A 13,114-nucleotide genomic window follows, 5' to 3' on the forward strand; every position below is an offset into this window, starting at 1 on the left:
AAATGGACCACATGTTCATTTGTAAATCACAAGTGCCATAAATATTTGTTGTAGTTGCATCTGATCTGAAAATTTCTCCCCTGACTAACCTGCTTCTCTTCATCTCACCTGCATCTCCACCTTTGTGACCGGGGGTTAGGATCCATGGCTTTCACATGGCTTAGACTACAATGTGCTGCATCATAATATTAAAGTCATAACTCTGCCAATGAGTCACTGTTCAATCAAGACCAAAAAATAGAGAGTTGGGCTTTTTCAGATTTAGACATTTCACATTGAACTATCTGAAAAATGCAACGTCACTGAGTATATCCTGGTAAGTAGGCATCTTGAAGATGTTTTTCACAGGCCAGTTTAAGAAGTATCATCGTAGAACAGTAAAGAGTATAAGCTGGTGGTTGTGTTGCACATCTTTTGAGGAAACTTTATTGTGAACATGTACTTTATGAGTGTATTTAAGGTAAATTACTTTCATCATAGTGAGCTGTCAGACAGGCCCCTTGTTCAAACAGGAGCTAGCACAGTGCATACATCCCTAACTTTCATTATGGATCATGCTTTGTTTTTCTTCTTTCCCATTGGGATAAAATCGCTCAGAGCGACAGGACAATAAATTCTAAATTTCAAACATGCTCATGAAATAATTAAACAGTTTAAATAAAGTCGGCTGCATGTGTGCATGTGACACCATGAAGCAGCTGGAGGACCTTCATCAGGCCTCTGGGGTGTTTCCACAGTAAAATTACAAGCTCTTGAAAAGTCTTTCCCTTCCACATCCGGTCTCGTCCTACTATTGATCGTTTAAATCTAATTTAAAGTGCTACTTTTTTTAATCTTGCTTTTGAGTCTATCCCATATGGTAATGTAACTATTTAGTTTACTTAATGCCTTTTGTGTTTTTTCTTTTCTACAGATTTTATTTCTGGCATTGAACTTGTCTTTATCCATGTGTTACCTTCCTTTCCTATGATTTGGCACAACTAGTGATGTATTTAAAATGCTATATAAATGAATCTGACTTGACTTGACCTCTGTGCATTTGTTTTAATGATCAATGCTGAACAGAATGTTTGCAAAGCAAGAGCAGAAGAATTTCAATTAATTCTGTTTTTAAAAAGATTGATTCAATCTAAAATTAGTATGTATCTGTTCATTTCTTCAGTGAATAACATCTAAATGTGTTGGTTACATTTAACTACCAGCCACCAAAGGTCACATGGTTTGCATACAGTTATGCTATATTCTCCAACTTATTAGCAGATTGTGCCCAAACAGTCGAAGAACAAACAGTGGAAACAAATGTGATGTCGTGCTCTTGTTTATTGGAAATAAGAATACAGTCTGACAAGAACAATATTGCACATCCTAAAGCCTACCGAGTCCACTCATTTCCATGAAGGTTCACGATAGGCCTAAATATTTCTTTTAAATAAATACAAAGCATAAACCTATGTCTGATAATCGCCTGGTTCTTTGGGCTGAAAGAAATGTGCCCACAGGTTTTGCTGTGGTTGTGCTCCTGCAGTTCGACTTATCGTCATTAACCAAGTAACAAACCAATAAGTTTAAAGCCAATAATTGCAGTTTGTATGAGCCTTATTTAGGTGGGCTGATAAAGATCATTGTGGGAATAAAAAAAGAAATACTGACAGTCTCTAGTTTTTCAGAAAAGCCTTTATTTTCTATTTCAAAAACATGCTTTAGCTTGGTGGTAGAAGAACTTCGATATCCATACATGCAGAGCCACAGACTGAGGGAGAGTTAGTCCATCTACACGTCTGTGACAGTGGTCCGTCTGTCCGGGGGGGCTCAGGTAGAGGAAAGGGTTCGGGGAGAGTTTTTCAATTTCATTTTATTCATGCGGGGGAGTCAGGCAGGCAGAGGGAAGGCTTAGTGCTGGATCCTGCGAATGGACTGCACCTGGTTGGTGTGAGCCTGGGTGCTGAACTCATTGTAGTTTCTGTACTCGCCTTGGTGTCTGTCTCTCTCCAGGATGTACTGGTAGCCACGGTAACCAGGGAACTGGTAGGCCACCCAGCTGCAGGGAGAGAGACGCACAAAGAGATGGGGTGAGCGATAAGGTCAGGGTGGGATTTAAACAATCATTTATCCAATCCATCCATTCATACATCTTTTGTCTACAAACAGCCGTTTAATGAATGATTTCAATAGATTCAGTCAAATAACAAGACTGTTTACAAGAGAAGATCAGTTAGCTGGAGATGGTTTAGCCCGTCCAATCAGACTTTAAACATTTATCATTTTATTTATCTGTATTTTGAATGTTCTCGCCATATTACACACAGTCAAGATGGATTGAAAATGCTCTATTTTACCAGCTCCAACCATATTTTACAGAAGAATATTTGAAATAAGAGTGGAGATGAAATATATACGGTTACAAAATGGACTAACAAACAAAGATGAGGACGCTTGACTTACGCTCCTGAGTTGACTTTGATGGAGGGCACCTCCTTGCTGCACCAGCCCATGGCCTGTAGGGAGGGGTAGTCGTCGCACATCTCGAACTTGCGGCCCTGGAAGTCCTCACACTCGTACAGGGTCACCTTGCTGTCGCTGTGGTTCTGCAGAGGAAGAGAACAGAGCACAGTTGTGAAGGTGCAGCCACTGTCAGGGGAGCTGTTGGTGAAGTAACTGATGTGAATATTTAGATGTAATTGGAAGGCGAGTTGGGGAGAGATGTTGAATGTGTGGTAGCTCGTGCTGGTTCAGTCATTGTCAATAAAGTATATCTGGCATAAATGAAGGCCAGAAAAGGTTTGGTTCATGTAGTGCAGCTAGTTTAAAAGGGTTTGGCTGCTGGGTCATGTGGTGGAGGGAGTGGCAGGGAAGTGTGGAGTAGTTTGGAAGAACAGGAACTTACAGCGCACTTGATGGGTCTGAAGGAAAGCATGTGCTCGGTTCTGTAGCTGCTGTTTCCACTCCAGGCCTCGTAGCGAGGGTAGTCTCCCTTCTCCAGGATAAACTGCTGTCCCTGGAACTCGGGGTACTCATAACCCACCCAGCTGGAGGAGAGAGATGAGGAGAGAGGTGTTACACTAACATGTGCTCAGAGGACGTAATGCCATAGACATTAAACATTGAAACAAGTAAATCTATCCTAAAACCCACAGGATCTTACGTTGTACCATTAAAAACCAGGTAATTTAAGTGCAGCTACATTGAAACTGTCAGTATGGTTAAACAATAGAGTCCAACGCCCATGAGGGAAAACAGCACGCAGCCTGTGTTGTCCCTGGGAGCACAAAGCAAACATTAGATAGTGCTGCTCCTGCCTCCTCCTCCTCCTCCTCCTCTACTGCTGCTGCCGCTGCTGCTGCTGCTGCTGCTGCACCCAGGCCTTGTTATCTGATTGTCAGTCAGTCAGACTCTGTGGCTCACAGCCAGCAGCTGCACGCAGCCAACTCATATCACAACAGGGGTCACACTCGGGTGCATGCACACACATGCAAAACCATAGATGCCCCAACTAGCAATGTAATAACACTGTTGGCTGTAATTTATGGCTTTTTTTTATTTATTTGGCTTTGTCTACTCGATGATCTGAGCTGGGTCGTGACTATTTTAATTAGACTTTTTCAACCACATAAAATGAGAATTATGAGATGAATAAACAATGTGGTTTTATTACATGATGTTGTATGGTTCTTGGTTAACTTCAGATTTTAAGGTATAAAGTAAATGAGCAAGACTTCAGACCATTCATCACCTTTGTTATGAAGGTAAGATATTGTTGTTTAGGATAAAAATGCTAAATCTTACCCGAGCATACTTGTTAATCGAAGAATAAATTCTACAATTTTCAAATTTCAGATCTGGCCTCATGATAGATTTAGATACTGTAAATACAACACACACACTGGATAATTTACGCATTATGACCAACAAACCAATAGACCAAAAAAGAAGTGATCGAGAGATGAGAGTAAAGAGATTTTCCAAAAGAGGAGAGGCAGGAGATCCAGAGGAACAAGAACTATGTCGACTTACGGTCCGTTCTCAACCTTGATGGAGCGGATCTTGATGAAGCCCCTCTCCATGATGTTCTGGCACTCCAGCATGAACTCGCAGCGCTTGCCCTGGAAGTTCTCCTCCTCCCAGACTGTGATCTTGAACTGGCCCATCTGCTCCATCTGTGTAGTGTTCATGGCTGCTTCTTATCCCTTTGTGGGTTACTATCTGATGAAGAAGAAGATGGAGGGTTTAAAAAACATTAAATAGATAAAATCAAATAAATAAAACCAAAAGACCTGTCCTGAGTAGTTGAAGCATCAGAAATGTTCAGAAAAGTGTTACAAAAAAACATATTGTGATAGAAAATCCTCCTGATCGTCCTCATCCTGAAGAGACAGATACAGGAAACAAGACTTCTGATACTACAAGCTTATTCCAGTGTCGATGAAAATCTTCAATCTTTGTATTTTAGCATCAAGAACAAAGATAAATACGATTAAAAACCTAAAATTCACCACCCTACTGTATTTCTGTTAACAGAAGGCCTATGTTATTGTTCCTCTACTAGACCGATATTTCAGTTAAGGCCTCTTGCTCCAAGGTGTCACTATAGGAGTGAAAAAATTCCACACATTCATCATTTTTTCCATTTCTCCACCGCACAGTTTTCTCTCTGTTTCAGCCGAGCAGATTCTGTCAAGCACAACCTTGCCTGTAAATTACACCTCGTAACTGAATTGTAGCAGCTGCACAGAAAACAAATGTCACCACAGCAAACCACCACAGCTAGAAAAGCACGAAAAGCACAATCGGAAGTCTCTAATTTTCACAATGTTCCATTGAGTTTCAAACCATCCTCAGTCAAGCCTTTTTAGATTTTTAAAGTAAAAACAGTTTGCATGATGTTTATAGGCCAGACACAAGCATACCAATGAGGCATTGGCTTAAAAATAGCAGCTATAAGCCCTGTTTTTTTACTCTCAACAAATCAAGCCTCATTTAAAGGTCGTCCACAGAAGTCTACATATTAACTACACAATGTGCAGCAGCATCTCTGTGGCTGTGGGGCTCCACCCACAGAGCTGTGCTCCTGACTGCAGTATCTCTGAGGCAATGTGTTGAAATACTTACAGACAGTACTGAGGTGGGACAGAGCCGGTTTAATCAATGTCGGGGGAGAGACCCTCACCCTGGTTTTTATAGGGCCGGGCCCCCTGGACCCACGCCACTCCATTTGCCCGTCAGCCTTGCACACTCAGCACCTGACCGGCCCAGCTGAATGGGAAAGCATTAGCCTGGCGCTTTGTGGAGGCTCCAGAGCACCATTGTCCTCAGAGCCCCAAACTGACTTAGTCATCAATATGGCAGCCATGCTCAGGGGCAACCTGACCCAGGACTATACAATAGCAACGCACTGACACAACAGTTTGATTGGTGTGGCAGGATAATAGACACATTCTGGGAGCTGATCCCCTTGCACACTCGCTCCCTGGGCTGTTGGTAAACTGGATCCTGACCTGGAGGTGGGAGAAGGCCCAAAACCATGTGGTGATAGTGAGGGAATCCTTTTCATTTCTTTTTTCTGAGTGCTTGATCTTGAAAGAGTCAGTAGGATGAAGTGCTGTAGTTAAATCTTCAGTGGTTATAGTAGCTCATGACTAACTGGGAAACTTTTACAAACATGTATGTCCCCACACCTTTGGCTACTATACAGAAATATGGAGCATCAGCATCCAAATGGGAGCAAAGACCTTGGTTTGCTCTGTAGCTTTTGTAACTCGTTCTTCCTACACATCAGTACTCTAGTATATTGGAAACATTAAGATGTATTTATATGTGGAAGGATCTAGCAGAATAACCATCAGATTTGAATATAAATAGATTTTTAAGATGGGAAATCAACAAAACTGGATGACAGGACAATTCATATATTTTTGTATTTGAGTCCTATCCCATTTTTTTATCGTATAACTTAAATAGTTAGAACCTATGCAGCTTCGAAGAGGACAAATAAAATCCATTCATCCATTATCTTATTATCATCATGCCAGAGCCCATCCCAGCTGACACTGGGTGAGAGGTGGGAAACACCCAGGACAGGTCATCAGTCAATCAGGCAGCAAATAATATAAAGAAGCTCAATATTGCCCAGTGTTAGTCACTTAATTAACAGACCTGTAATTATAGAAGCCACTCCAGGCTCCAGCGTTTGGGTTTTAAATCTTATTGTCAGGGATTCCAGTTCTGTTTGATTATAGATTTTCCTTTGTTACATGTTTGGAAACAATGGCTGAGAACGGTAGATTATCATGTTTTAAACCCTACTCACAATCATGTGTTGTATAAGTCTTTTGTTTGCTTATGCTCTTTCTGTTACTTGTTTCTGAGTCTTTGTGTGAAGTCAAAATGAAAACACTAATTCTAATACATGTTTTCATTTCTATAATAAATGAAATATATAATAAAATACACACACACACATAATCAAATTTTCTTAATGAAAAAAATTATACTCGTACATATGACGGTATACTGTCAAAATACTCTAGCTCTATTGCTCTAGAAAACAATTAAACTATTAGTTCTGGAGTAAACCAAATAAAAAGGAGCCTTTCCATGTCCCACTCGTCCTGTTTAGTTCTGACTCTGTTATTTCCTCTCGTATGTTTCATGAGTTTTCACTACATCAGTGTTTAAACAATATCTGTGATGTCGAGTCGAGCAAAAAACGCTGAACATCAGGGGCTCACTTTCCTTCATCATTGGTGACATCTAGTGGCGAAGGTATTTATTACACTCCCGATGGCCGAGGCCTGTAAATAAGGCCTTTCGGTTTAGTGTGTTAACATCAGAGTGACTTCACATTCACTCACTAACCTGTTGCTCTGACTTATTGAGGATTGAAACAAACATTCAGATAAAAATTAACACAGCATGCTAGAGGGGCATAGTGTTTTATATGTGTGTGTGTCTGTGTGGGTGGGGGGTGGGGATTGAGGGCTCTCACCTGTGGGCATGTGTGAGCTGTTTGCTCTTCTGTTAACCCATTCATTGTCCTTCCCTTTGTGTGTGTGTGTGTGTGTGTGTGTGTGTGTGTGTGTGTGTGTGTGTGTGTGTGTGTGTGTGTGTCTGTGTGTGTGTGTTGTCAGCCTGCCTGTCCTCAGAGCAGGTGATGGGCAGGTGAGACAACATTCGCATAAAGACCCAGATGTCGTATTAGTGTGTGTTCATGCTCCAATACCTGAGTGACCAAGTTTTTGTATATGTGCAGTACATACAAATAGGTAAGTGTGTGTACATGTAGTCATGTGTGTGTGAGTGTACATGTATGTTTCTTTGTGAGTGTGTGTGTGTGTTTGAAATTATTTCCTATTTCTTCAGCAAGTCTGATAAGAAGCTGTTGATTATTACTCCTACACACACACACACACACGCAGACACACACAGTGCACACCTTATTTCCCTGTTAAATACAGCCTGGGGAGATTTGCATGTGTCAGGTAGACTGAACTTGTACAAAGATAGTTCAGTACTGCTTTGAATCCTTATCTGGCTGTTTGAGATAGAAAAATTCAATTCATCTCTTCTCACTGCTCATGTTATGATTCAAATACTTTACATTTGACACTCGAGTCCATTTGTAAGCTTTAAACCCTGGAGGCAGCTGCCACGAAATCTTCTTCGACTCAGGTTTTAGAAGTCAGTCCCTGCTATGATGACAAATAAATTATAAAAGTTAAACAGGTTAAATGTTGCTATGTGTGGAGAGTATCAGCTAACATGAAGATGGAGTTTATCAGACACCTTGGGAAGTAGCTGCAGTGTGATCAGGAGTGAGTCTGCATCTTTTATTGGAGGTCGTGTACCAGCCTCAGGACATTAGATCATGTTTATATGCCTTTAAATACAGAATTTCATTGGTGGATTAAAGTTTTAAGTGAGTTTCACAAAAGAAAATATTAATCCTGGGGACGATCTGTAGTGCAGAGAAATGAGTGTGTGCTTTTCATCCCGGAAGTTGTATAACTCTGGACCAGCTGTAACGATAGCAGCTGGTCCAGAGTTTGAAAATACAGCTCAACGTTTCAACAAAACTTTGTAATGGAATGGAATGATAATATGTGTACTGTGTCTGTTCCTTAGATAAAGCAGTTAAAATGCATAGAAAAAGCATTAAAGAAGCAATTGTCCTTACTTCTCAATGCAAATAAAGCATGGAACTGATGGAGGATTCGTTAAAATTACATATTTGATATTATATATTTAGTTGTTGTATGAAAAGGTTGCAGTGCACGACGGGTGTGAACCACACTGCACAGAGAGCCTTGTTTTCTGGGTCAGCGAGAGTCATTTGAATAGTCAGTGACTGCACCTGGACACACACACAGACACACACCATTAATACACACCCACGGACACACACTGAATAAATGCCCTCCTTCAGGTGGAAGATTACCATGGCGACTAATCCAGGTAAGGATGATGCAAGCAGGTCTTTTGCTCGGACCACCTCCATTCGCCCCCACTGATCCCTGCGCTGACTCACAGGCAGCTGGATTCACCTCCATGAGACATAGAGAGAGAAAATGTGCATTATTACTAATTATCTATGCTTTAATCTTCAACTGATGAAGACACAAACACACACACACAACAGTTGGGGGATGTTCTGAGTAACAGGGAAGTCCCCAAAAAGGGAACTTTGAGTGTTTAAGAACAGAATTTAACAACTTTTTACCAGTAACACACAGTGACACATCAGAGTCAGAGAGCAAAGGAAAAGAGTTCGGCCAACCAGGAGTGAGAGCAGGCCTCGGCCATTTGCATGAGTCCTCATTATCAGTAACTGTCAGAGGAAACAGCACATAGCCTACAGGCAGCACAGACAGACAGACACACACACACACACCCTCTGGGAAACACTTGCTCCACCATTTACAGCGAACAGTTTGGCAGGCACCCTAAATGTAATCATCTTCCCTGCTGTACGGATTCAAAGTGCTCTCTTAATGATGCTGATACTGTACGGCCCTGCACAGCAGACCTCAGATAGGGTCACGGCTGGGGCAGATGGGAAGAGCACCCCCCCCCCCCCCCTTTTGGTGCTTCTCTCGTTTCTTAAACGTTTTACTCAACGGATGAAAAACCGGAGAACAGTCGAGAACAGCACCAGAGGATGGAACACTCTTCAGGGATAAACACACAGCCCGTAGATAGAGCGTTGAAATTAAAATATGATGAAACTGAATGACAATATTAAGTAAATAGAACATTACATAAGAGTTTCTGGTGCATAATATGTGCTTTAAAAACAATCACCATTATATTTGACATCGTTATGGCCGTGTCTCTTGTTTGCATTGAAAAGCCTTTACTGGATAGAATTCAGTTTGGGTTTTCCCACCTGTTCCATGTGTGTCAAACATGACTCGGTGATTCAAACCGTCTCCTGAAACAAACGTCCTCATTCAGACCCTTTCTTTCACTGACACAGGTAAAACGCAGGTGCTTAAGCCTCCACGTCGAATCCTGAACAAATAGTGCCGCTCCTGGAGCTGCATGGAAGGGAGGGTGCAGCAGCAGGACCAGTTGGGACAGTCGCTTCAAACTGGAGCCAGGTAACCAGGATACTAAGGAGCGTGAGTTTCCTCTCCTCTGGCTTTTAACAAATATTGACTGGAGCTTCCAGCAGAGGCAAATAGGCTCTCAGGTAAAGAGAGACATGCAGGAGCGGCTTTGTCATAATGTCTTTTGTGAGGTGATGATGCCTACATGAGATGTTTTATTGAAAGAAATGAACGAGTGGAGGGAACGTGAAGGGCTTTGTCTGCACAGGGCAGCAAGAGGTGAAGACAAAATGTGAATCAAATTTCAGCCTGACCAAGACGTATGTCACTGGCAGGTGGACATGCTTCACTACGGGGCAACATAATTACTTTTCATGTTTTTTACTATCACATTTTCAAAAACATCCAAATTTGAGACACATTTCAACTTCACAGGTTTCAAAGGAAGATATTTAATGGGATATCTCATTGAATGAATTAAAAACCAAAAAAAGAAAGTAAGGATATTCAAACAAAGGATGTATTAAGTGTGTTTTTGCACTTTGTGTGTTACACTGCATGTCATTGTCATGTTTCTGCAGGATTGTGTAGGTGAAACTGTGTTAAAGGGAATTAGTTTGACCATTTGAAAACAAATTAAAATAGGTAGGTTTATTTTAGTAGGGTACGATAACATAAACCCTCATCGGCTGTTGGATAAAAAGAAGAGACATCAGTGTAAATACAAATCAGATAATTTAAAGACACATGTGACCGTTAAAATAAGAAAGTAATGGATGCTAAAAGCACAAAGGCTGAATATTACATCTTATAGCATCCAAAATGACAGATGGCACATATCAGATGTCTGCTGTGTGCTTAATGTTTAGTTAATGATTAACATAAAGTCCCATTAAGCCCATCTCTCTTCCCCCGGTGCTCGCCTGCAGCCTCAGCTCATGACGTAGGAGATGGACAGTAATGAATAGACCCCTAGTGGAAAATACACAGTGTCATCATGAATGTGCCAATGGGGAAAAATGATTAGCAAAAAGGGAGATGTAGATTATCACCCATGTACCGTTGTAAATGTCAGTCTCCTCAGCAGCCTGCGTATGATATGACATCGTCCAGCTGCCGTTCAAATAGAAACGGAACAACAACTAAACAGAGACTAACCTTCACTTGGACGCTTTCCCAACGACAGTTACAGGTTTGTCAGTGGTGATGGTGTTATGGGTGAGCTGAGCAGACAGGTTTTAACAGACATATGGCTTCATGTGTGACTGGTATTCAGGCTCACTTTATATATATATATACGTTTTCAGAAAAAAACAAGAAAATACATGTTGGACTGAAGCTGAAACCTCCTGCCTTGATAACATCTCTGAATTCACCTGCTTTGCTCTTTCTTTACTAATAATAATCTAATAATCCACACGCAGTATTCAAAAAGAATCTGCTCAAATTAGTGTTTTTAATAGATCAATGGTTTTAATTGTGTTTCTTTCCCTACAGGTGAATGATTGTGACTGATTGTGGCTCAACGGCTGCCTTGTCTTTCTGTGGAGCACTGCATGAGGCCACCTGTATGCAAATAAGGCCACCTCAGTGAAATGCTCCACACACACCTGGAGCTACAGTCACTGACACTGTGCTGTTGCTGAGTTGTCTTACATGGATCAGACTTCACCGCTAGTGTACTTTCTTTGAAATGTGTTAGAAGATTTGAATTCACCATCTGTTCTTCATTTAAAGAATTTGGATCCCTGGTGTTGGCTGCAGCATCTGGCCTCACCTATCAGACGCCCTTCATTTAAATACACTCAAAAACCAGTGAGAACAAAGACCATCAAACTTTCTTCCCTCCATCCTTTGTGTATACTTTAAGGCTTGACATCGCTTTACGAGCAGTGATCGTCTCCCAGGACCAAAACCATCCTTGCGCTTTTTTTCCAGTTGCCAACCCGTACCTGCGTAACGCGAGCCGAACGAACAAAACTTCATCTTCAGGTATTGTGCGTGAGGCTCAACGTGAAGCAAATACAGACATGGAAAAGAAAAGTCACAGAGGGTGAGATGAGGGTCCTGGAGACGGAGAGGGGGGGAGGGAGACGTAACAGCTGGTTCCTCCTGGCGTCAGGGAACCTTTGGGAGAGGAAGATTCAGAAAAGTTAGGACCACAAGTCAAAGTAAAGACAGCGACTCTGAGGTAAAAAGGTATTTAACTTACCTTGAGAGGATGCAAAGATATAGAAAAAGGTCAACGTGCGCAACCTTGGTCAGGTTTGGATCAGCTTTTACGCGCACTGAATGTGTGCTGCGTGTGACAGGTATACACCTTTTATACCTCTACATGCTCCCTCTCTCTCTCTCTCCCTCTCTCTACCCCCCTCTCTTTCTCTCTCTCTCTATACCCACCCCTCCTGCATGAAAACGGGTGAGGGGGGGGGGAGAGAGAGAGAGAGAGAGAGAGAGAGAGAGAGAGAGAGAGAGAGAGAGAGAGAGGATCCTCAGGGCGCGCACAGACACCTGTCGCACGGTGCGTTGCTCTGATCCAATATTGACATAGAGGGGGAGGGTGCGTGTGTGTGTGTCTGTGTGTGTGTGTGTGTGTGTGTGTGTGTGTGTGTGTGTGTGTGTGTGTGTGTGTTGGAGAAGCACTCTCTCCCTCTCTCGCCACACACACACACACACACACACACACACACACACACACAAGACTTTAAATTTGTCTCACCAGACCCTCTCCTCCATCCAAAGCGCCATCCCTCCTCCTCTCCTGTGCCAGGCAACGTGTCTGACCTTTGTGCCTGCGAGGAGAAAAAAGCCTCATTGTATCGTAGCTACCTGTCGACTCCATTTGTCCCATTCACCTCCTGCTGGGGCATCATTTCCATATCATCTACCTTGCAAATGACTGGGCTGCTGGGAGGCTCTGACTCACCCGGCCTGCCCAGCAACTCTTTTTGGGGGTAAAGCTGTGGTATTATGTGGAGGGGAAATATTTGAGGTTAAAACTTAATGATATACTGAGGAAAAATCAGCCTTGAGAAAAAACTGACCTATTCTGTAATTTAAAACAACTCTATAACGTTTTTTTGGTTGGAGCAAGACTAAAGTCTTTTTAAGAATGAGGACAATATACATGAATTTAATTATATGTCTCAGGTTGATGTTTGTAATTATTTAATTATTTAATCTTCAATTTAAAAGGATCATTCCTCCAAATTGACACGTCAGGTTCATAAGCTGTGTTCGTAACACTATTTGTCTCTCCTTGTCTTTTGGGACTGTGCAGGAACTTGATTCAAGTTTGGGAAATGTTATCAGGTTTATTTTTAAATGATTTAAATGACAGAACCCCTGTACTTAGAAAACTCAGACCATGAAATAAACAAATTGAAGCATTTCCCAGGCAGAGGAGGGCTAAAGATCAGAGATGCATCATGGGAAATGTAGGATCCTGCTTTTGAAGCTGGAATAAAAAATACAAAAGATCCTCCTTTAGTTTGGCTACTTTCTTTTAAATCTACCTCACAATCTTACAGCAGCACAATGCAAGAAAAAATAAATTAAGATAGAATATGAAG

At 41.7% G+C, this 13,114-nt stretch overlaps 1 protein-coding gene across 1 annotated transcript; it reads right to left on the reverse strand.

The window, feature by feature from the left end:
* Positions 1–1,890: 1,890 nt before the first annotated feature.
* Positions 1,891–12,415, reverse strand: cryba2b (crystallin, beta A2b). The gene is made up of 5 exons (XM_061088857.1): positions 12,398–12,415; positions 4,012–4,154; positions 2,885–3,026; positions 2,443–2,585; positions 1,891–2,038 (listed from the first exon to the last, which is right to left on the reverse strand). The coding sequence occupies exons 1-5, from the start codon at positions 12,413–12,415 to the stop codon at positions 1,891–1,893; spliced, it is 594 nt and encodes a 197-aa protein (XP_060944840.1).
* Positions 12,416–13,114: the final 699 nt, after the last annotated feature.

This window comes from Limanda limanda, chromosome 16 (assembly GCF_963576545.1).
Source record: "Limanda limanda chromosome 16, fLimLim1.1, whole genome shotgun sequence".
NCBI lineage: Eukaryota > Metazoa > Chordata > Actinopteri > Pleuronectiformes > Pleuronectidae > Limanda > Limanda limanda.

Coding starts and splice junctions, on each gene's coding strand:
- cryba2b (XM_061088857.1), bottom strand. Junction 3,027..4,011: donor ATCAAGGTTGAGAACGGACC/GTAAGTCGACAT, acceptor TCTCTCCTCCAG/CTGGGTGGGTTATGAGTACC. Junction 2,586..2,884: donor TCAGACCCATCAAGTGCGCT/GTAAGTTCCTGT, acceptor CTTCCTCTGCAG/AACCACAGCGACAGCAAGGT.